A 25,821-nucleotide genomic window follows, 5' to 3' on the forward strand; every position below is an offset into this window, starting at 1 on the left:
ATACCAAAATAAGATGTCACATATAGCAAGGTAGAAACTATTCAGTTTCACAGCAGAGTAACTTGGGCAAACTAAGCATTCTCCTTTTCCATGATCTAATTCACATTTCTCGGTTTATCCCTTCCCCAGACCCCACTCATGTGGGAGCCTCCGGCACTGGGTCTGCCCTTTTTTAATTCACATTAAAGCGATATTCATTATAATCATATGCCATAATAAGATAGAAAATCTGGTCAGCAATGTGAATTTCGAAAATTCTAAAAAAACTAGACAAAGCTAGTGCTACTTTTAACTGTATAAGTTTTGCATCAACAAATATATCCTAATTTTACTGAGAAATGTATCCAGATCCAAGTGTTCTAAATACACAATTCTCCAGATGCGCCAGCCTTTTTGTCCAAAACCAACACCATTAATAAACCACATAATATTAAAGGCGCGCGCGGGGGGGGGGGGGGGGGGGGGGGGGGGGGGGGGGGGGGGGGAGAGACCTGTTCACGGAAGCCAATAAATCTGTAGAACAGGCCATCCTTAATCCTGACTCCAAGCTGATATGCTCTGGGGACTTTCATCCAAGTAACTGCGGTTACATCAGCTTTGTCAATCTCAATGGTCTTGCCTCCACCTTGTCTCTTCCATGCAAGTCCACCAGAATACACTTTAAACTGACCAGGGTTCTGCACAGGTGCAAGGGTCATGACAGTATGTTAATATTCTAAACGTTCACAAAAAGTAATAAATTGTATACTATTCAAGAGCAGCAAACAGCCAAACACAGGAGCAGAAACAGTAATAGATCTTGAACGGAAGGAATGCAGAACATTTAGTCTCAGGATTCATAAGTATAGGTATAATACCAAAGATGGTCAGGCGTCAGATAAGATTATTACTAGATCATTTTCCAATGCATAAGTTGTGAGAGTGTTCCATGTATTATAGGATCTAGGTTAGGGCAAGCATTGTTTTGTACATTAAGATAAGTACACAAAAGACATCGACAACATGGCGAACGTTAATTGTGTCAATGGAAACACAATAATTTGATAAGCACAGAGAGAGTGTGCTTTCTTTTGGCGTACAGAGAAGGGGAGCCCTACAAAGGCATCATGTTGTATTGTATTCTTCTTGTAAGCTTTCAAAAAAACGGAGAAGAGATTTGTAATTTCCTACTAGTAGATATAGGCGTCCTTGTATTATGCAGCTGTCAAGCCTAGAAAACACTCTAGCCCCCAAACCCACCATAGGAATCTAAGGTTTCGCATGAAAACCTCGGCACAAATTGGCCAAACCCAGGCCACAACAACGAAATCCAACAAGTCAGAGTGAGGAAACGCCCCCTAACCAAGCACCTGAGTCAACCAAATGGAACAGAAAAACAAATGCAAAGCGAAATTTGGCCTAAAATACGGCACAAACCCTAAAACCCGACCAATACGCAGCCGCAGCTAATCATCGGGGGGAAAATGGGCTAACCAGTTAAAATCACTAGCTTATCAGAAGTTCGCCAGCCACGACGTCATCTCACGATATCCTATTTTCGGACCAAACCCTAGAATCGACCAAGCGGCGGCGGAGGCGGGCGGAGGAGGAGCTTACCGTGCCACCGCGCCCTCCGAGGAGGATGTTGTTGAAGTGGTGGCCGTCCGTCATCTCCGCCGACGCGGCACCTGGGGCCGACTGCTTGCTATCTCCCGCGCGCCGCCTCTACTCGAGCTCCGCTTCTCCGGCGAGGTCAAGTCGAGCTGCGCCTCTGCGGTGCGGAGGCGGTAGAGGGAGGCGCGCGGCTCAACGAGGGCTGTTGTTATATAGAGCCGCAGCGAAATTGGTTGCCATCTCACCGACGCGATGGTTCCACCTGTCAGAAGCCGCTCTGCTAGAGGATCCAGGAAGTGGGGCCCGCACGTCAGTCGTGCTTCCGCGCTCCCTTCTCGTCCCTTCTCGTCCCCACTTCGCTTCCCCATTCCCCCGCGGTTTTGCGCATCCCCTGCCTCCCTCCATCTCTCTCTCTGCGCTCCTGCCTCCTTGTGCTCGGCCATGGCGGACTATCACTTCGTGTACAAGGACGTGGAGGGGAGGAGCACAGAGTGGGACGACATCCAGCGCCGCCTCGGGAACCTGCCTCCGAAACCGGAGCCCTTCAAGCCGCCGCCCTTCGCCCCCAAGGTCGACGCCGACAAGCAGCCCAAGTCAAAGGAATGGCTCGACGAGCGCGAGCCCGAAGAGCTCGAGGAACTCGAGGACGACCTGGACGACGACCGCTTCCTCGAGCAGTACAGGTAGGGCCTCTCCGTAGGCTTGATCCGGTCTGCAGTCTGATTGCTGATCCGTGATGCTGTCTTTTCCCCGTCTGTTATTAGATGCATCTTAAGAAGCTTTAGTGCCTGCCGCATTTGATTGATCTGATCTGACTAGCGTGGTTAATTGGTATAATTCAGTGTGCTTCTGATAGGAATCTGATGTCTTTCTATTGTTGATCCGGATTCCTCGCAGTAGTTCCGGACTTTGGATTATTCAATGCGTTTTGCGATTCGTTTGGTACAAGTGGGAATTGATTGTGACGATTTGATGTAATTCCATGCCTGCAGGAAGATGAGGCTCGTAGAGCTGAGGGAGGCAGCAAAAGCCGCGCGATTTGGTAGTATAGTTCCCATCACTGGCTCGGACTTCGTGCGGGAGGTGTCTCAGGCACCATCAGATGTTTGGGTTGTGGTCTTCCTCTACAAGGATGGGTAACTCTTTCTTCACAGTTCACTGCATCCTTTTGCATGCTATGTAATGCATGGGAGAACAATTCTAGGGTTTATTTTGTATGATTCGACCAAACAGCTCTGGAACCAGATTGAACTAAATTCAGACTTTGACTGCACTTTATTTTAGTTGTGTTGGTTTTCTATAGAAAGTTGCCTGAAAAGACTAGGCAACTATGAAATTTGACTATGGTTGGCTGGATATAGGAATTCTGATACTTGTGTTGTGTGTCATTGGCTCGTAGCCAGACATTTTATTGCTGTGAAGGTCCCAGCAGCTCGTACCTTCGATATATATGATCTGTGAACATGCTTTCTTTTTTCTTGTCGAACGTGCTGGAGAGTTGCATGCTGTTTCATTGATAGATAGAAAAAATTGTCCGACTACAAACCGATTCCACGGTTGGTTAGTTTTTTTTTTTTTGCAGTGAACACAACCATTTAAACAATACATGCAGCCCCTACTAGCATGTCGCCTACTCAGCTCGCTCTAGCAGCACACATGGCCTTCACGCCTACCATGGTCTAGAAATGTGCTTAATCGCTTGCCTCTTGGATTACTGCCGAGACCGACTGTGTGATTCCATCAAATACACATTGGTTTCTTTGTTTCCATAGAGTCCAGCGCCAGGAAGAGCACCAGTGAATTGAGGCCCTTCCTCACCACCTTTGGATCCCTATGTGTCGCCTTGCACCACCATGTTTGGAAGCTATCGTGCACGGATGGTGCTAGTACTTGTAGGCTGTGGGCAGTGGACCAAACCTGGCGGGAGAAGACTCAGGTTGACATGAGGTGCTCAATTCCTTCCTCCTGGGTCGCTAAGTGGGCAGCAAGATGAGTGCATCAGACCGCTGATGTGTCCAGTCTATCCGCCTGTCCAGCATCTGTTGTGCCCCGCTAGCCACAGGAAGAACTTCAGCGAAGCGGCAGCCAAGACTTCCAGAGTTGCTTGCAGGGTTCAAAGGAGGTGGAACTGACATAGAAGTGAGCATGCTTTCATGACCATATAACAAGTAGATAGCTTGGCAATTCTTGGATTTAGTGGACATTGTCCTGTTGATTTGTCCACCACTTTAAGCTGTAATGTAATTAGTTGATTGTCATGCTGCAGTTTTTCAGCATGTAGGATCTTCCATGAAATTGTTGCTCTTTTCTGTATGATGTTTTACTGCTTCCATGTGTTGCTTGCATCAAAATTGTACAGAAAGGATATCTGAATTCATCGGAGTGTAATGAGCTCCATACCTGATCTGATGCATGAAGCATGATGTTCTTTAGTAAATTGTGGCGCTTATCGAATTCTATAAATCTGATGACAGGATACCTGAATGTGGATTGCTTCAGAATTGTTTGGAGGAATTGGCTACAAGATACCCAGCGACAAAGTTTGTTAAAATTATCTCCACAGACTGCATCCCCAACTACCCAGATAGGAATGTTCCTACAATACTGGTGTATAACAACAGTGCTGTCAAAGGGACTTGTGTTGGTTTGCAGAAGTTTGGTGGAAAGAGATGCACACCTGAATGTAAGTTACTACTCGTATACTGCAAATTAGTATTCAGTATCTGCTTTTCCCTGTTAGTTGAGTGATTCCAGTTGCTCGAATTCTATGTGCTGTTGATTGGTCTTTTTTGAGCTCACACCTGTAAATTTATGAATGGCATATTGGCCTATGCCATTTAGCCCCCAAAATCCGCTTCCTTTTGGATATACCACCTGAACTTCCTTAACTAAAGCAAAATATTTTGACCTTCAGGTGATATTTTTTTAAAAAAAATCAATAGTAAACAATTCATTATGACCTGCATGCCTTAATGCATACACTCCCCAGATCCAGTCTTGATTTGTCCGCGTTGTTTCATGTGTCAAATATTTCGGATGGTGTTTGTCTAAAATAGCAGCATGCTGGTTCCCAGTTATACATTAGTCTTAGCATATCATTGATCCTTTTCTGTAATAAGAAATTAGAGAATAATCTTTCACATTTAGATTACACTAAATTTATGGAAGCTTTCCTTTACCTCAACATCGTTCCAGAAATTCTTTTCCCAGCGATATACTTGGGTTTCATCTATTTACGCCAAGTCACTGTTATGTTCCTTTCAGCTGTTGCGTTAGCCCTTTGCCAGTCAGACCCGGTACTGAATGATGGGCATGGTGGCAGCGATTCATCTCGGGACAATGTCATCGAAGGTGTTCGCAGGAAGTTCATAGAGAAGGTTGTGGCCCAGCATGAAGAGCGGGAAGAAGAGGATAGTGACTAAGCTTATACTTTTTGTGTTAGTTTTCCTCAGCTGGCAGATCCAATTTGGTTCCAACGTTTACTGATTTTATTATGTGATTTTGTGGGTGAAATTTGCCAGAGTTTTCTGGTTACCTGGTTGTGCGGGTGAAGCTTTTAATACGGATCTTGTTGCCTGGTTTTTGCAGTTAGAGATGTGGAACCATAACTGTATGGGGCCAACAAAATCTTTGTGTTAGTAACCTTTCAACTGTAACATAGCTCCATTATCTTGTTTAAGAGATCAGAGATTATTAGTGCACTTGTATAATTGCATGAGAAAAGATCCACCCAAACCTTTGAATCCATAGTATTTCACTATCTGAACATTTCTCGACACAAAACATTATAACTAAAGTTTTCTAATTTGTGTATATGCATGTTTATGATCCTTTGTGAATTAGTTAACAGTGCAATTTGTGGATACCGCAAGTCCACGAGGGGTTCGTAGCCAGGCTTCCTGGAAACGAGCGGGTGGGCGTTTCCCCGAAGCCTGGTTTCGCTTGGGGCACACATGGGTGGGCCTATGTGGCTTCCACTGTGCACCGAATAAAACCTGCCTTCAGCATCCACCTGCTAGGGTTACCGCCCTCATCCTTCACGTGTCGCTGCTCTCTCGCTCTCTCCCTGTGCCTTCTCTGCCGCTGCTGGGGTTCCGCGGAGGTCACCCCCCTCCCCAAGTGCTCGTAGGTGAGTAACTGAGGACGCGAACCAGAACTCTTTCTATTTGCTTGTCCTTATAACACAAGTCTTTCTATTTATTCAGATCCAATTGTTGTCTGTTCTAGTGTTGGTTATGACTGGATCTGTTGACTAATCCAGCTTTCCTTTGTTACACTTCGTGGTTTTTGCTTCTCCTCTGGCATATATTTACTTGATTTTAGTGCCGAGTCTTAGGGAATGGTCGATGATTTTTCTAGATCTGGGTGACGCATGTCGCAGAAGATCCCTTGTTTATAATCTTAAATAGGGATTTTTCATACTCATGCACCGACGGCCATACTAATGAGCTTTGCAATGGGACCAGGCAACCAAACACACCCGTATTCAACACAAACTTTCCATTTCTTGGATAGAACCATGAAAACTCCACAAATATACTTATGAGTTTTTTGATAAAAAAAAAAGTGTGAAATGATGCACACCTATAGTACACAGTGTTTTTCTAAACGCTAAACGGTAAACAGTCGGTCACCTACCGTTAGCCATTATTCAGGCAAAATATCCCATTAAACGGGCTAAACGGCCAATTAAACGGGGTAAATGGGTGATTAAACGGAAACGACGTACCATCGTGTAGCGTTTACATGGTGTTTAAACGGACTAAACGACTGTTTAGGCGAACAGTGATAGTACATCTACAATGTTATAAAAATGAGATTCAAACTTGTTTTTGTGAAATTCACGACTTTGTCTTTTTACATATATGCAATTAAATTTGTCATTTTCGTATGATTTTTCTAGATTGAGTTGAATATCCAATTTTATGACAATACACATCTATAGATGTGCATCGTTTCTGTTTTTTTTTAACTTTCAAATTAGAAGTTGTTCTGACGTTTTCAGATATAAAGCTTTTACTACATATGTATACATATATAGATACATAACAAAAGCTATATATCTAGAAAAAAATCAGAAGAACGACTTACTTCCTTTATTCTGAAATGCAATTCTTTTTTATGAGTCAACTGATTTAAACTTTGATCAAAATTATATAAAAAACTACTAAAATTTATGATACAAAATAAGTATTAACCAATTAATTATAGAATATATTTTTATAATTGGAGACATAGATGCTAATGTTGTTTACTATAAATTTGGTCAAACCGAAATTAGCTTGACTGTCACGGATCCTAAAATTATATTATTTTTGGGACAGAGGGAGCACAAGCACAATTTAGGGTAAAGTATATATTTACAGTTTTACTTGATTTTCATCAAAAAAATACAATTTTTACACAGACTTTCCCGTCTTAAAATAAGTACATTTGTAGCGTTTAAAATTTGTTCCACAATACAAGTACTTTTAGCTTATCTATATGGACTACATTATGCTATTAGTTTCTTTATTTTCAGCGTGTGATCATTATTATACGTTGATATACTTTTTTTATATATAATTATATATTAAAAAAGTGTATTTGTTTAGAGTTTTTATAGGAATATTTATTTAGGAGGGAGAGGGACCGAGGGAGTACATATTTGGCTGGCTGGCTATGTATGCTTTTCATTTCAACAGGGAAATGAATGTTCTCCAAAGCTTTCGACGTACAGGGATCGACAGGAATCAGTGCTGCGAGCGTCTCTGACGCGAGAGCGTACTGTAGCTGCCACCAATGGCGTAGCATTAGGACCCCAAAAGATCTGAGAATTTTTTTAAAATAATATTTTTTAATGATTAATTGTAAATGTAGTATTTGATTAAAAAGAATTACGAATCTAGTATCCTGTCGGCAGGGGACAGTTGACTGTGAAGCTATCGGCTTCTTGTGCGCCGACAGGATCCTGTCAGCCGTCCAGCAGCCACCGTGCCTGCTATCGGTGCCGACAAGCTCCTATCACCAGCTGAGACGCCGAGAGGATACTTGTCGGCTTCCCAGTGGCCGACAGAATGCTATAACCTATCACCAGCTGAGACGCCGAGAGGATACTTGTCGGCTTCCCAGTGGCCGACAGAATGCTATAAGAAAAAAATTTCAAGATCTGATGCATCTGCTTAATTAATTAGTTAATAATAAATAAAATGCTGTAGCAAATAGCAGTACATTACATGTATATGTTATGGAACGATAGAATCGTATGGGCGCGGCGGATGGAAGAAGTGACCGATATGGGTGGATAATGGCGGCGGATGGCGAGAGCGTGCGCGCGAGCACACCGCATGCACTCGTGCCGGCCGGATACGGATCGATCGGAGCCATCGAGTTGATCAGTAAATGCCTGCCCAACCAGCAGGGTCGCCGATCAGATCGTCGGAGACGCCCGCCTTTGGAGCAGGGCATGGGCATGCACACGTACATGTACTTGCCACTACTTTTACGTACGCGCGTGCGTGAGCGAGCGAACCATCCCTCGCGCACCTGACGCGTCGCGGGTCTCCCCTGTCGTGTCTCCTCTTCCTCTCCTCCCTCCGTTGTCCATTGATCCCTTCCCCTACTTATTATATACACCCAGCAACCCCCCGTCCCGCCGTCCGGTCCGTCCGTGTCCGTCCTCTCTCTACATACAGCTACCTAGCTGGGTACCATTACACCACCTCCGTTCTCTCTGTCTCCATCTCTTGCTCGGTCATACATTCATGCATACATACACGATCGACGACGTACTCCAGCTCGCGCGGGAGCATCGCCGCTGATCGATCGGCTAGGACTAAGCTAGCTCGGTGCTGTGTAGTACTCCCTATATGGCAATGAGCGAGCTCAGCTCCGACACCTCGTCCACGTCCTCCTGTCCAACACGTCCGACCCCTGCACGGCCACGGGCCACCAGCCCGCGCGCGGCGCCCTGCTCTGACGCCGCCGCCGCAGCTGCTGTCAGCGGCAAGAAACGCCCCCGCCCGCGCTCAAACGACGGCGGCTCCAGCTCCGCCCCGGCGTACGGCGGCGTCCGCATGCGACGCGCGTGGGGCAAGTAGGTATCGGAGATCAGGGAGCCCCGCAAGAAGTCCCGGATCTGGCTCGGAACCTTCCCGTGCCCGAGGATGGCGGTGCGCTCGCACGACGTCGCCGCGCTCAGCGTCAAGGGCGCGCGCGCCGCGCTCAACTTCCCGGACCTCGCGCGCCACCTCCCGCGCCCGGCCTCCCTCGCGCCGCGCGACGTCCAGGCCACCGCCGCGCGCGCCGCACTCATGCACTCCGCCGCTGGCGGCGGCTCCTCCTCGTCCTCATCGCGCGACGCGCCGGCGGACGACGACGACCACGGCCGGCGAGCTGGCGCCGCCGCGCACGAGGAGCCGAAGCCGGAGCCGAAGCCCGAGCGGCAACCGGCGCAGGCCGTAGAGGTGCCCGCCGAGCTGGTGTCCGCTCTGGGTGGAGAGTTTGGGCCGTCCGATCACCCGTGGTCGTGGACGCCGTGCGATGGGCTCGACGCAGTCGTCGGCTTCCACCCTCTCCCTCTCCCTCTCCCTCTCCTATGGGACTACAAACTGCTACTAGGCTATCCTCCGTTTGTACATGGCCTTCACTATTTTGGTTTCCTGTTTTGTGTGTTTTTGTTTTCTTTCTTCACTTTGTTTTTTTGGTTGGATTTCTTTGTTTGATGATATGGGGGTACAATTAGCTAGGGGGTACAACGTAGCGTCCGGACGCCCGCTCAAGTGCTCAACCCCCCGTCCCGCCCCACGCGCACGCCCCCGGCCCAATCCACTAGCCCTTCGGCGAGCCGCGCGCCCCTAGCTCGCTCCGCAGCCCACCGCGTCCGCCTTCGCACCGCCCCACGTGCGACAAGCACGCCCCAGCGCCCCATGGCAACACCCCCGTCCGTCGGCCCCAACGCCTCCGTCCGCTAGGCCCCCGGCGAACCACGCCCTCCCCCAGGCGAACAACATAAAACACTCGAATAAAACATTTGCAACAACATAGATCAACTGCTGAAACATTTGGAACATATTATTGCAACATTTGTGTGAAGCATATGAAACAACGCTCAAACAAAACACTTGAAACAATATAGAACAACTGCTGCAACATAAGACTGAAGCAACTGAAACATTTGGAACATATTATTGCAACATTTGTGTGAATCATATGAAACATCCAGATCAGAACGATTGCAACATACGTCTAGAAACATGTGAAACATTTTGAGCAAATGCCTGCAACATGCCTTTGAAACACTTGCAACATGTGCAACATCTCCCGATCTACTTTTGCAACATCCATATGATTTAACTGCAACATACCTCTGAAATATCTGAAACAATTAAAACATACAATTACAACATAGGGGGGAGAGAGAGCCTGGTGCGCGGAGCGCCATGGCCGCCGTATCTGAGGGCGTTGGGAGCTCCTTGTGAGTGAGGACGTTGGTGTCAGGAGAGGGGCGACGCCAAGGTGGGAGAGGAGGATGCTAGGGTGGGGGAAGGAGCCGCCGGGGTGGGGGAGGAGGACGTCAGGGTGCGTGAAGGAGCTGCTGGTGTGGGAGAAGGCACCGCCGGGGTGGGGGAGGAGGATGCCACGGTGGGGAAGGGTGCCGCCACCGGCCAGGGAGGCAGCCGACGGAGCACGCGATGGAGAGGAGCGGGCCACTGCCGGTCATGGAGGGAGCAAGCGACGCACACGATGGAGAGGAGCGGGCGCACATGATGGAACGGAGCGCTGTCAACTGGGAGGAAGAGAAATGCGTCGGTTCTCAATGATGGAGAGTAGTTTTAGATGGGCCATGAGGGGGAGCGGGCCACGCAGCTCCGTAGGCCCACAGGAGGCGCGTTCGGACGGGATGGTCGCACATATCCAATCATTATTGAAAGAAAAACTGACTTTATTTTATAATGATGTGTGTTGTGACACTATTACGGATTTTTTATGCATGGAAATGATGCTAGGTGTCGTGGCTACTGTCGATGCGGGACCCACGGGATACTCCGTAAGGAAGAGAGAAGATCTAGTCTAACTAGGATTCTTCCCATGTAATCTTAGTAGTAGTATTATTCTGTAATCCTACTAGGAACTCTCATTGTAAACCGACTAAGATTCTGACCTCCTGACTATATAAGGGAGGACAGGGTTCCTAGAGATGGGACTTTAACAACACAACACTTGACAATCAATTCAACGCAAAGGCTAACGCCGACTGGACGTAGGGCTATTACTCGATCAAAGATCGAGGGTCCGAACCAGGATAAATCGACTATCTCTTGCATTAACCGTCGAGTTCCACGTACGCTGAAGCCTGAACAGACTGCCCCGAGGTACCCCCGTGGTAGGCTATCGGTGGTGAAACATCGACAGCTGGCGCGCTAGGTAGGGGCTTTCGACGACTTTACATCCGAGAGCTCGATGGACCTCGACAACATGATCTTCTCGATGGGATCAACCTTCATCTTCGGTTCATGGATCTACAAGGCAGGTGACAATGGCAAGCTCCAAAGCCATCTCCTCGAAAATTCAGATCACCATGAAGACCATTCTATTTCGGTGACTACGACAGATCAACTTGCTGGAAGATTCACGCAGCTCGCGATGTCCGATCCAACTTAGATTTCGTGACTTTGCGCATCCGACTCAAACTCAGGTTCCGCATCCGAAATGGAGTCTTACCCGAGTTCTTCAGAGAAACCAAGTTCTTTTCCGATGGGGCTTAAGAACGCGGCCTTGGCCTATCAAGAATACAACTCGGAGTACACTTAGAGTCTTTTCAAGAAGTCGGGTCCTTTTCCGTTCAGACTTCACAACATGGCAACGTCTTATCAAGCACGGCCCGAAGGATTCCTCGATCCGGTGCTTAGAATGCCACTGAAAGGAGCCCAGGAAGATCTCGTGTTAACTATAACATCTCAAGACTGCATCATCCACTAGCCAGGTTCCGTTCCTGAGGATAGCGGCACCCAACTAGTCGACAATATGACAACAACAATTCTACCCTACTAAGAAGGAGACTCAATCTATGACCTTAAAGCCTCTACTAAAGTTATCAACTACTCCGACAGTGTGGAAACCGACGCCAATAGCGGAGCAATTCACGCACGAGAAGTATTCATGGTTCGCCGCCCTTGATCACCATTGGTCCCCCTAGAAGCGCCCGACGTTAGGTCATTGGATGAATCTGAGTCCAACATATCACCCTTTACCTAGGGGCACGATGGTGAGACCAAGAGTCAGAGACAAGCCAGAGAGAGAAAGAACAAATTGAAACAAGGATGTCAACGCCGTGCTAGGCAGCGCAAGGAAGCTTGGATCAGATATGAGTCAGATCTAGCTAAGTACAATAGAAGAAAATTAGAGCGAGAGGTCGAAGAAGGATGAGCGACGAATACACCCTACGATAAGATCCGAGAAGCACTAGAAGAACTCAGGGCGACTTCACATTCCTAGTGAAAAACAAGAACAGCTCTGGGACTTTCTCCAATCAATAGTCCTGAGGACGCACGATGGAAGGACCCGCTCAAGACTACCTACTAGGTCAACATCTTATGAGCAGAAAGATCAAAATCAAAGGAAATCCGCTTTCGAGAGACTTAGACCAAGTGGAAGTCACAACAGAGAAAGTAGAAGAAACCATAGTCAAAACGACCGAGTCGAACAACCAAGAAAGGTCAGAAGCAAAGCACCTACTCGGACAACCACGCGAAACTACTCTCACCAAGACAATAGTTGGCAAGAAGGGGGTGCTAAATCAGAATACACAGAAGCCAGAACGCACGATAGATTCCCCTGTTTTGCAAACAGACTTGCTTCAATACGACTGCCTCACAAGTTCAAACCGTCTAACCACTCCAAGTATGATGGCAAGACCGAACCGAGGCAGTGGCTCAGGATTTACTCGCAATCGATTGAATTGGTCGGAGGAGACAATGATATCAAAACCTTGTTCTTTCCCATGGCCCTAGAAACCATGTCCCTTTAATGGTTTGACAAATTGAATCCAGGATCAATCAGAAATTGGGAGGACTTGTAAAGAGCTTTCTGTGAAAATTTCGCGGGTATCATCACACACCCAATCACCCACACAGAGTTAAAAGGACTCAAGCAAAAAGGAGGTGAAAGTCTCAGAAATTACTATCGACGATTTGGCGAACTACGAGCTTAAGTACATGGCATCACCGAATGAGAAGTAATCGAAGCTTTCTCTCATGGAATCATGGCTAGATGGCAATTTCAAGATTTCTGCAAAGAAAACCCAAAAACAATGAAGAATTCAGACAAACAGTAGAAAAGATGATTACTGCAAAGGAAAAGACACGAGAAAGGTTCCCGGATAGAAACAACCGAGACAACCCGGACAAGCAAAATCATCAAAACAATAGATATCAGGAAAGAAAATGTGGACCAGACAACACTGTAGCGGTGACTAACAAATCAAGGAAGTTTTCCAAGCCCAGAAGGTATGACAACATCGAAAACATGCGTTGCATCTTGCACCCAAAAGGAAATCACACCATCAAAGATTGCTACACCTTCAATGATCGATACACAAGAAAAGATAGTAAGGGGAGCGTCAAAGAAGACAATCGGAAAAAAGAAGAAGACAACCTTGAAGACAAGGGATTCCAAAAATCCAGGGGGATAGTAGCAATGATCTTCATCGGGGTTCTAGATTCCAGAAGCAAACATCAAGAAAAGCTAGCGCTGCGAACCATCATGGCAGCAGAACCGGCTTCTCCATGATATCTCAACTAGTCAGTATCCAATCCAATTTTCAAGAGAAGACCAATGGACTAGCATAGGAAACGCGAGCCATTACCCACTGGTTCTAGATCCAACTATTGCCGGTATGACTGTCACAAAAGTACTAATCGATGGAGGAGCCGGACTCAATATCATTTTTTTAGAAACTCTAAGGAAGATGGGACTACAACACGCCGGGATGATTACACCAACAAGCACGCCTTTTTATGGCATAGTACCCGGCAAGACAGCAATGCCACTTGGACAAATCACTCTACCGGTTACTTTTGGACTCCCTCAAACTATCGTACATAGTTCATCAAGTTTGAAGTTGTAGACTTCGATTCATCATATCACGCAATCCTCGGGCGCCCAGCACTAGCAAAATTCATAGTGATACCGCATTATCCGTACCTGTTGCTTAAGATGCCAGGGCCTAACGGTGTCCTTTCTCTTCGGAGTGATTTGAAGCGCGCTTTTGACTGTGATGTTCAGGCAATCCAAATTGCAACAGAAGCACAAGTCGTCGATGGAAGAAAAGAAATAGCCACTGTCGCAGCAGAAATGAGCCTAGAAGAGCTAGAGATACCGGCTAAAAAACTCAGCATCCTTGCACCACCAAAAGAAGCCGACGTCAAGCAAATCGACCTAGGTACCGGTGATCCCTCCAAAACAGGCAACCATCAGTGCCCACCTCTCAGCAAAATAGGAACTCGCGCTCACCAACTTTCTTTGGGACAACAAAGATATCTTCGCTTGGAAGCTGGCCGACATGCCAGGTGTCCCAAGAGAGTTGGCTGAGCACAGAATTGATATCAATGAAGGCTCCAAGCCTATGAAGCAACTGACTACGACGATTCTCACCCGACAAGAAGGCAGCAATTAAATAAGAAATCACAAAGCTAATGGCAGCCTTATTATCAGAGAAATCCTCCATCCAGATTAGCTAGCAAACCTAGTTCTAGTATAGAAAAAGAATATGGACGAGTGGTGCATGTGTGTCGACTACACAGATCTCAACAAACACTGCCCGAAAGATCTGTTTGGGCTACCACGCATTGATCAGATAGTTGATTCAACAGCAGGATCTACCCTATTATCCTTCCTTGATTGCTATTCAGGATATCACCAGATTGCATTAAAGGAACAAGACCAGAGCAAGACATCTTTCATCACTCCATTCGGTGCCTACTGCTACAAAATCATGTCATTTGGACTCAAGAATGCTGGTGTCACTTACCAAAGAGCTATCCAAACATGTCTTGGTGATCAGATCGGTGAAAACATAGAAGCATACATGGATGACGTAGTAGTAAAGACAAAGAACCCGGATACACTAATTGAAAACTTAAAGCAAATCTTCGAAAACCTAAAAAGATGGAGGTGGAAATTGAACCCAAACAAGTGTGTGTTCGGAGTTCCTTCGGGACAACAACTCAGATTCTTGGTCAGTCATCGTGGAATCAAAGCCAGCGCCAAGCAAATTTGAGCCATCTTAGAGATGGGCCCTCCTCGAAGTGTCAAAGATGTGCAGAAACTAACAGGCTGCATGGCAGCCCTCAATCATTTCATATCAAGACTAGGCAAAAAAGGGTTACCTTTCTTTAAACTGCTAAAGAAGACAGACAAGTTTGAGTGGATAGAAGAAGCCAACAAAGCTTTCAAGAAGCTCAAGGCATACCTCACCTCCTCACCCGTTCTCACACCTCTAAAGAAATACGAAGACATGATGCTGTATATTGCGGTAACTTCTACTGTGATCAACACAACAATTGTCGTAGAAAGAGAAGAAGAAGGGTGTGTATATAAAGTACAACACCTCGTATACTACATCAGCGAAGTACTGTCAGAATCAAAAATCCGGTACCTGCATGTGCAAAAACTACTCTATGCCCTCCTGATCACTTCACGCAAGCTTCACCACTATTTTGAAAGCCACAAGATTACCGTGGTGACAGATTTCCCACTCGGAGACATCCTACACAATAGAGATGCAACAGGGTGCATATCTAAGTGGGCAGTTGAACTTGGTGCTCTCAATATCGATTTCACCCCACGGAAGGCAATTAAATCTCAAGCCCTGGCTGATTTTGTTGCCGAGTGGACAGAAATTCAACAACCTATGTCAAATACCATCCTTGATCATTGGAAGATGTACTTTGATGGATCACTCAAGCTAGGCGGAGCCGGTGCTGGCGTTCTCCTCATTTCTCTAGACGAAAAACAACTCAAGTACTGTCCTTTAGATATTATGGCAAGCTACAAACAATAAAGCAGAATAGCGAAGCCCTCATCCACGGGCTACGAGTGGCAATTACCCTCGGAATCAAGCGTTTACTCGTATACGGTGATTCGGCAGTAGTCATCAATCAAGTCAACAAAGATTGGGACTACACCAAAGAAAACATGGGCGCTTACTGTGCAGAAATACGAAAGCTCAAAAAACATTTTCAAGGATTAGAAATTCTATATGTCCTACGTGATTCTAATATTGTGGCAGACGTCCTCGCCAAGCTCAGATCGGATAGGCCAAAGGTCCCACCCGGTGTATTCATAGAGGAGTTATCAGCTCCCTCTATCAAATAACCCGGTAAGATAACCCCCTGAAATCTCAGCTAAAGGCACCTAGATTTTGGTAATCACCACCTCATGGGCCCAAGTTTTTATTGATTATATTAAAGAGAATAAGTTGCCAGCAGATAAAGAGGAAGCTACCTGAGTTATTCGTAGAAGCAAGAACTACGTCCTAGTAGGGGACAAGCTCTATAGAAGAGCCGCGTCATCAGGAGTCCTCCTAAAATGTCTCATTTGAAGAGGGCAAAGAGATCCTAGACAAAATACACTTAGCTTACTATGGAAATCATGCCGCCTCAAGAACATTGGTCAGCAAGGCATTCCGCACTGAGTTCTACTGGCCAACCGCTTTGAAAGATGCAGAAGAACTTGTCAGAAAATACAAAGGTTGTCAAATATTCGCAAGACAAGCTCATGTGCCAGCACACAATCTCATCTGCATCCCACCCACTTGGCCCTTCTCCTGCTGAGGGCTGGATCAAGTAGGACCTCTCAAGAAAGCAAAAGGTGGTTTCGAGTACATCTTCGTAGCAATTGACAAGTTCACCAAGTGGATTGAATACAAACCACTCGCAAAATACAGCGCAACCAAAGCAGTCGAGTTCATCCAAGACATTATGCATCGCTTTGGCATGCCCAATCGAATCATCATAGATTTGGGTTCTCTCTTCACAGCCATAGAATTCCAAAGTTAGGCACAGGACTGTGGCTTTAGCATAGATTACGCATCAGTCGCACATCCAGAGGCCAACGGACAGGTAGAAAGGGCTAATGGACTCATACTAGCCGGATTAAAACCAAGATTGTATCAAGAACTAGTGGACTATGAATCAAAATGGATTGAAGAATTACCCAAAGTTATATGGGGGCTACGAACTCAAATAAGCAGAGCCACCGGATACTCACCTTTCTTCCTAGTTTATGGATCAGAAGCCATACTACCTGCTGACTTGATCTGGACGTCACCAAGGATAGAACAATATGACGAAGGAGAAGCAGAACACACCCGAAGATTAGAACTCGACATTACAGAAGAAGTCAGAGTAAACGCTACCCTTCAATCAGCAAGATACCTCCAAGGATTAAGACGCCACTACAACAAGAATACCCAGCATCGATCACTACAAGTCGGAGACCTAGTACTAAGAAGAATACAAAAAACTGACAAACGCCATAAACTACTCAGTCCATGGGAAGGTCCTTTTATCGTCACAAAAGTCACCGGACCAGGCACATACAAGTTGATAACGGAAGACGGAAAAGAAGTCAACAATACATGGCACATCAGCCAGCTAAGAAGATTCTACGCATGAAACAACTCAAGGAAGAATATATATATACAAGCCACAAGAGATCAATGTTCATGATCAATAAAGATGGTGCTCCTCGACAACATATGTACTATTATGACTTATCAATGTTCATGATCAATAAAGATGGTTCTTTCTCGACAACATATGTCTTATTATGGCTTACCCCGAGTTGTTTCCAATGAGCATACCGGCCGAGAGCAAAAGAGCTGAAAAGATGCTTGAGTCCGCCGATGAGGGTAGCTAATAAGCTAACACCCGAACCAAAAAGCAAAATGGCTGAAAACACGCCTGAGTATACCGGTCGAGAGCAAAAGAGCTGAAAAGATGCTTAAGCCCGCCGATGAGGGTAGCTAATAAGCTAACACCCGAACCAAAAAGCAAAATGGCTAAAAATACACCTAAGCATACCGGCCGAGAGCAAAAGAGCTGAAAATATGCTTGAGCCCGCCGATGAGGGTAGCTAATAAGTTAACACCTAAACCAAAAAGCAAAATGGCTAAAAATATGCCTGAGCATACCGGCTGAGAGCAAAAGAGCTGAAAAGATGCTTGAGCCCATCGATGAGGGTAGCTAATAAGCTAACACCTGAACCAAAAGGCAAAATGGCTGAAAATACGCCTGAGCATACCGGCCGAGAGCAAAACAGCTGAAAAGATGCTTGAGCCCACCGATGAGGGTAGCTAATAAGCTAACACCCAAATCAAAAAGCAAAATGGCTAAAAATATGCCTAAGCATACCGGCCAAGAGCAAAAGAGCTGAAAAGATGCTTGAGCCCACCGATAAGGGTAGCTAATAAGCTAACACTTGAACCAAAAAAGCAAAACGACTGAAACTAAGCCTGAGCATAAATCAGAGCAATTTCAAGACAAGACCCTCTAGCTCCTTGTTTCAAATAGCAAGAGGCTCGGGGGCTACACTCAGAAGACCCCAAGAAGCGCTACACGGTTTTGCTCAGGAAAGCACTCAGACGACGCTTGTACCTACTTAGCAGGACCTGAAGGAACAAGACGAGGCTTCCAGAACTCAACCATGAAGTGCTCAGGGCTTGTCGATCCTAGGATGTTTTTGCAACCAGGGAAAGGACCGGATGCTGACCACATCCCAAGTTAAGCCGAAAAGAAGAAGCTGAAGATACTTCAGATCGCCGATCCTAAGTCTTTTCAGTACTAACAAGAACACAAAGTTTGTCAAGACAACGATCTATACCAAGTTATTTACATGGCACAAACGAAAGCCAAAAAAGCACTCGACAGATCAAGAAAGCTTGTCAAGACAACGATCTACCTAAATCGGGTTGTTTACAAGATGAAGAAATACAGGCAAAGAAGACATCAACAAAAAATAAAGAATCTTCATTCAAAAAGAAGTTTAGTGTTCTATTATAGAAGCTGGAGGACAAAGGTCAATTACATCAAGCATTGTCATTAGGAGAAGAAATATCAATGTTAAGATTATCAACAATCCTCCTGGCTAAATCTTTAACCTCAGGCTCCACCTTCTCAACAGCATCTAGATATTCTTGACTCTCGGCTTCATCAGCAACCTTGGACAAAGGAAACTCTAGAGAAAGAACCCAGACCTAGGCAAGAACATTTCTGGTACACAGTTGGGCGCACCTCTTCACAAACTCCTGGAAACGGGTCGGCACTTGGGGAATAAACTGAGCCCAAGATTGACCATCATTCGCTGAAGTCCAGAGAAGACCGGCTACTGACCGAAAGGATTTCCACAAAGCATTCCAGTTCTTAGTAGCCGTCGCCAACTTGCCAGTTAAGACTTCGATGATTTTTTGGGCCTGCACAAGATCCCTGTCAGCTCCACGCCTAATCAATGTAGCAAGCGTGAGTTCTTCTTCAGCTCGATTAATTACCTCCTCAGCCCTATTGTGGTTAGTATGAACAAGTGTCTTCATCTCCTCGATACCCTCTGAGAGCTTCTGCTTTTCAACTCAGAGAGCTAAACCAGGCAACAAAAAACAAGTCAGCAGAAAGGCAAATTTGAATACAAAAGGAAACGAAAAAGAACTCACAATACCAGTGCACTCTTTCTTTATAGCCTCCACATTTTTCAAGGCCGCCTGGGCAGCTGAATCCCTCTACTTTTCTACCTCAACCAACCAGGCATAGAGAGCCTTCTCCTCCTTCTGATGCGTCTGACGCTCGGTCTCCAACTTGGCCCAACAGAGGTCAAGCTCTGCTTTTAGGGTACTCACCTTAGAAGAGAACTTTTTCTCGATTTCAGACGAGAAAAAGAAACTGGTATGATCACAAGAAAAAGACTGAGCAAAAAGAGAGAGAGAAAAACAAGACATAAGGACAGAAGAAAGACGAACATCCAAAGAAAGAACTTCATAAAAACTCACCTAGAGCTTTTCCCCAAAAGAAGTCGTAAAGGTCGCCAAGTTTCCCCAGGCAGCGGTCAGCTCTGACAACCGATGAGTAGCATCAAATTGGTGCAACACATCATCATCCAAACACGGAGCACCGGTACCAAGAGAGGCAGAAGGAGAAGCCGGCACAGGCAAAGAAGGCAAAACTAGGGCCGTATCCTAGGAAGTGCCGACTACCTCCTCAGATGGATCCACCCCCACGGCCACGGTCACACCCAGAGTTAGCAGATCCAAAGCAGCATGATCACTAGGGGGCCCCGTCTCCCTCAAAGCTAGCTCACCGACCATACTTTTCGAGTCCTTTGACTCAGTACGTGGGGGCGCACTAGAAGACTGACAAGAGGGCGGCTGAGGAGTAAGAGAAGGTGAGGGTCTACAAGATGATAAGAAAACTCAATGATAAGAATATGAGTCAGGAAAAGAAAACAGAAGCAAAGAAGCATAACAAGGAATCACTCACTCAGCTACCCTCTTCTTCAGAAAACCAACAGAGGACCTAAGAGGGGGAACCATAGCGGCAAAAACATCACCGCCACCCTGTGACAAGAGCGGTGCGGCCGGTACTGGAGCCCTAGAAGAACTCGAACCCGATGACCGCTTACTACAAGAGAACAAGACCAAAGTCAAAACAAAAAGAGGGGTTCAACAAAAGGAAAATAAGAAACAACTCATCGACGAATAACAAGGGCGGCATCATCTTCTTCTTCTTCCTCACTCTCGACCAAGGCCACCATGGCACCAGCTGAAAAAGGACAAAAGTACTCGGCCAAAGATAAAAACAACACAACAAAAGGACAGAGCGTATTAATATGCTCACCTAAGAGCATGCTAGCTACAACTAGAGTACCTAGATGAGTACTCGACTGGCGAGACTTCTTGGCAGCAGATGGAGCAGAAGAAGAACTATCCGCTCGCCCCCTCTTTCTGAAAGTACGAGGAGCTCGAGGAACTGGACGAGGAACATACTCTACATATACATCAAGGTTTGTGGAAGAAGAAACGCCAGGAAATATTGTGGTGTTTTGAAACTTACTGGTCAAGGATGCCCCAGCAAGACTATCCCCAGCCTCCACATTTGTAGAGCAATCATCAAGGGGAATCGGATCAGCGAAATTACGTTCCAATTCCTATAAAAGAGTTTAAAACAATAAAACAGGAAGACTAAGCAAAAGTGGAGACAGCTAAAGAAATACAAAAAGTACCCGCATAAAAAAAACAACTCACAGCAGGAGACGGGTTGTTAGCACTATACTCAAGGACAGCAAGCAGGACGACGCTTACTCCTTTCAGCATCTTCTGAAGATGCTCGAGCACCTCCTCATCAGTCAACTCAAGGGAAGGGACCATACGAGACAGGTCCTCTACCCCAGAGTACTCAAACCCAAAATTCTCATGCTCCTTCAGAGGCTGAACACGGCGGCGAAGAAAACTAGAGACGATACCGAAGCCGATCAAGCCCTGCTGCTTCAGAGTATATATTCTCTCAAGAAAGGGCTTGATCGCTTGGCTCTCATCCGTCGTCAGGGGGTTCTTTTCCCATCGGTCATTAACCAAGGGACTAGATCCAGAATGAATAGAAAGATGAGGGATCAAATTGGCAGCATAAAACCAGTCGGCACGCTAGTCCCTCATAGAATCAACTAGGTCATAGTCAAAGAATTTTGCTCTTAAGACCCTAGCAAAACTGAATCCCACAGCCACCAAGAACATTGGTGTCATCACGGCGGGGTTGTGGCTTCAGACGAAAGAAGTAACGAAAGAGAGAAAGAGAAGGAGGAATTCCCAGGAAAGTTTCACAAAGATGAACGAAAATAGAGAGATGAAGGACAACATTGGGAGCAAGATGGTTCAGGCTAATCCCAAAATAGTTGAGAAATTGGTGAAGAAAAGCAGAAGCAGGAAGGCAGAATCCGGCACGGAATAAAGGAGACAAAAAGAATAATCTCACCAGGACCTAGAGTAGGGACCCGATGCTCGCCTAGAGCTCTCCAATCAGCAATGTCCTCGCTCTGAATCAGACCATCGCTAACAAGCTCGCTGAAGCTGATCTTCAGTCATTGTCGGAACCGGCCAAATCTTCTGAGCAGCCCTCATGGCCATAAACTCTTGATTCTCAATCACGGAAAGTGATGCCTCCTCGTCCACAAAGGCTGCTTGGGACTTGCTCACTGATTTCTTCCTACCCATATACTAGCGGGAGCAATAAAGAACTAGGAGGCAATGGTGATTCAGACGGCGATGCTCAGATGATGGCAACAATGGCGGCGGCGGAAGTTTGAAGACTAGGGTTTCGAGGGAAAATCAGGGCAGTAAAGAAAAAGAAGAGGAAAGACCCTTAAATAGATTTTACACCAGTAAAAACGCGGCGCACCAGACCCATGTTGACACGGCATGAGGATGCAACGGTCCATTTACTGACACAGCTAAAATGACGGATAGCACAAATCCACACAACGGTATAGTTCAACGGGTAGATTTTAGACTTATCCATCCAGTACCACAGCGGAGTTATCATATTGCTACAAAAAGAACTCATCAACCATGAAGCAAAGAAGGGTTACCTCACAAGGAACGCAACAACCTGGTCCTTATAGAAAGAACTCGGAAATCTCATAAACAACCGGGACATCAGGAGAATAAAGAATGACAACTCAGAAGATAAGATTCTTTCCATTATAAATGGTTTCAAAAAATTAGAAGATTACACATCTTACAAAGACCCAACGAACTTGGTACTACGACAAGCAAGGTAGCAAAGAGGAACTCAGACATAGCTAGGCTCTGGAACGACTACGTGTTCCAAATTGCTACTCGGTAGAACAAATCGCACTTGGCTACACTGTTTTCTTCAAAGGACGGACGCAGTGCATCTGAGGCAGAAATCAGCAGCACGGCGGGACAACATGGAGCAGAGAAGGCCGACAGGCATCTATCCACCCAAGTCCGATGTGATGCTGGATATGGTGTTGATCTGCACCAGACAGTCTCAGGGCAGGCGACGAGGATCGACCCAGAACTGCCAGATGAAGGAACGTATCCCACATCACAAGACTCCCTACGACTACCGCCACATACTTCCAAGTATAATGCTGCTGCGGGATTAGTCTACCTCTAATCCCTATCACAAGACTCCCTCCAGCTATGGTAAGATACACAACAACTGTAAAATACGCCCGGAGGCTGCTCTACTTCACAAACTATCATATTCATGACTACGGAGATTTCAGACCACGCAACAAAATGCTCGATGAATCAAAACAACACACAAGTAGGATATTTATAGGCCAAAGAAGCGGTGCACATGGATCGGGAGCACCAATGAAAAAAACCTAACAAAGGACACAGTGAAAAGACAGAATTCAATAAAAGAGGACTCAGACGTGAAGGAGCAGTACTCAAGAACGAGCATATTCGGAAGAATATACCAACACTGTGCAACTCATAAACAAACAGCATTTACTACCAACCACCACCATACAACTAAATCTGACAACAGCAGACTACCAGAGAACATGTCAAGAACCTATATCCAAATTCTTTTCGGATAAAAGAACCCAGCAAGAGGCTCGGGTGCTACACTCAGTGAGTGCACTTTTTTCTTCAAAAAAACGCACATCACTCAAAAGACTTCCTCAAGACAGCAGTTTTTCAAACAAAATAAGACTCAAGACCCTCTAACTTTTTGTTCCAAATAGCAAGAGGCTCGGGGCTACACTCAGTGAGTTCACTTTTTTCTTCAAAAAAGTGCACATCACTCAAAAAACTTCTTCAAGACAGACCACTTCAAGGCCACACAACAAAAAGAGCCCGAACATAGCTATATCCGAGCTCTTTTTGACAAAGAACCCGGGTATATGCTTAGGAGCCCTTCGACGAAGAATCAGAGCGATTTCAAGAGAAGACCCTCCAGCTCCTTGTGCCAAACAGCAAGAGGCTCAGGGGCTATACCCAAATGGGAGTATTTTTTTCTTCAAAAAGGTACATACCGCGCGAAGATCTCACGAAGCGCTACACGGTTTCGCTCAAGAAAGCACTCGGACGACGCTTGTTCCTGCTCGAAAAGACTTGAAGGAACAAGACAAGACTTCCAGAGTTCAACCATGAAGTGCTCGGGGGCTTGTCGGTGCGGGACCCACGGGATACCCCGCAAGGAAGGGAGAAGATCTAGTCTAACTAGGATTCATTTCATGTAATCTTAGTAGTAGTATTATTCTGTAATCCTACTAGGAACTCTCATTGTAAACCGACTAGGATTCTGACCTTCTGACTATATAAGGGAGGACAGGGTTCCTAGAGATGGGACTTTAACAACACAACACTTGACAATAAATCTAACGCAAAGGCTAACGCCGATTGGACGTAGGGCTATTACTCGATCAAAGATCGAGGGTCCGAACCAGGATAAATCGTCTGTCTCTTGCGTTAACCGTCGAGTTCCGCATACGCTGAAGCCTGAACAGACTGCCCCGAGTACCCCCGTGGTAGGTTATCGGTGATGAAACATCGACAGCTGCAGATATAACGTTCCTGGCTTTTGCAATGCCACGGTGATGGTGATCTCAGAAAAGTTGCCCAACAAGCACACTAGAGCAGAGTAATAAATAATTTAGAGTCTTCCCTGATTTCAACAAAAATACAGTTTTTACAATTACTTCCCTGTCTTAAATTTTTTAAAAAAGCATTTAAAATTTCTGCCACTGTAAAAGTACTTTTAGCTTATGGACTACAGATGCTATTAGTTTCTTTATTTTCAGCGTGTAATCATTATTATACGTTGATATATTTTTTCATATATTGTTCGGCTTATCCTATATCCGGCTTGTTCGACTTCTTTTTTTCAACCGAAATATTATTTTTCTCTCACAACAATTCAGCCAGAACAGTATTTTTCAGCTAGTTTTCACCAAAATTCAGCCAGCCGAACGGAGCCTACTTTTAGAATTTTACTATTTATCTGTTGACAGATTTCTTTGTGTTAAATCTATCAGATTTATGTGCGTTGGATTATGCTCTAAGATATGTGTTCCCATTGACTTTACGCTTTAAGGATACGTGTTCCCATTGTGCTAAATGTGTTCGTGTGTTATTGGATTTTTGTTCTGTATACCCGTTAAGTGATCTTTGGCTAGTTTTGTGAAATTTGATAGACTTGTTGATACACCTATCTGTCAGATTTTATAATGTTCTGAAAAACAACAGATTTTGACAGCCCAAATCTGTCAACAGATGGATAAACAGGCCTATAATTATATACTAAAAGTGCATTTGTTTTGAGGTTTTATTTAGGAGGGAGAGGGACCGAGGGAGTAATATTTGCCGGTCCATCACGCAGTCAACAGCATGCTATCGGTACGAGGCAGCCGTGGACCCGTTGATGTTGCGGTTGGAGTTCCATGGCGGCGGCACACCCAGACTAGACCGGATGGTGCAGGTGCCATGTGGAGCACGATGACGAGGTCGCGACGGCGCATTACGTTCGGCAGATCTCGGCGATCGAGGCTGTGCGACGTTGCCGATGAGGCTCGTCCGCTGGCCGGCGCACGGCGCGGTGGCGGCAGGCCAGGTGGGGAAACCCAGGGATCGGAGAGGTCGCGAATTGAAGAGCGGTGCCGTGATGCGGTCGCACGGTGTCCTGTCCTGTAGCGCGGCGCGTACGCGTTTGCCCGGCTCGGGCGTCAGGGTGGGACAGGAGGAAGGCGTCTCGTATAAAAATTATCTTCATTTAATTTCGTAAAAAAATATAATTTTTCTAAGATATATTAATCATATTAAATCATATTTTTTGTGGAATTAAATGAAAATAATTTTTATATGAAAATTATAGATCTCGACGAGATCTACAACTTTCTAGTTTTGAATTTTTTTCATTTGAAGTCGTTAAGATGCTAAAAAATTAATGATATATTTAGACTTAAGGGTATTTTCGACTTTTCACACCTGCAGTTTGACGGCGTTAGAGCCGAAACTGACGACAGTGGCATGAAGGGCACAAAAAAGTTGAAGCAATGGCGCTGAAGACTGCTGAACTTTTTCAGGGACTCATAGAACATTACGATTTTTTTACCAGGAATTCCCAAAAAAAACACATGATGCATCACCCTCGTGGTACGATACTCCCAGTCCCAAGCCCAAAGCTCGAGCACTCTCCAAAAGTCTCATTTTTTTTTAGGAGTCTCTCGGAT

The 25,821-nt window shown here is 45.7% G+C and overlaps 1 protein-coding gene and 1 pseudogene across 1 annotated transcript; both read left to right on the plus strand.

The window, feature by feature from the left end:
* The first annotated feature begins 1,915 nt into the window (after positions 1 to 1,915).
* On the plus strand, positions 1,916 to 5,296 carry LOC136451474 (uncharacterized). The gene is made up of 4 exons (XM_066452179.1): positions 1,916 to 2,276; positions 2,586 to 2,729; positions 4,068 to 4,276; positions 4,858 to 5,296. The coding sequence occupies exons 1-4, from the start codon at positions 2,035 to 2,037 to the stop codon at positions 5,013 to 5,015; spliced, it is 753 nt and encodes a 250-aa protein (XP_066308276.1). The 5' UTR covers positions 1,916 to 2,034; the 3' UTR covers positions 5,016 to 5,296.
* A 3,145-nt stretch (positions 5,297 to 8,441) lies between these two features.
* LOC136454220 (ethylene-responsive transcription factor TINY-like) lies at positions 8,442 to 10,341 on the plus strand (annotated as a pseudogene).
* Positions 10,342 to 25,821: the final 15,480 nt, after the last annotated feature.

The sequence above is a fragment of the Miscanthus floridulus genome, chromosome 5 (genome assembly GCF_019320115.1).
Source record: "Miscanthus floridulus cultivar M001 chromosome 5, ASM1932011v1, whole genome shotgun sequence".
NCBI classification, from domain to species: Eukaryota; Viridiplantae; Streptophyta; class Magnoliopsida; order Poales; family Poaceae; genus Miscanthus; species Miscanthus floridulus.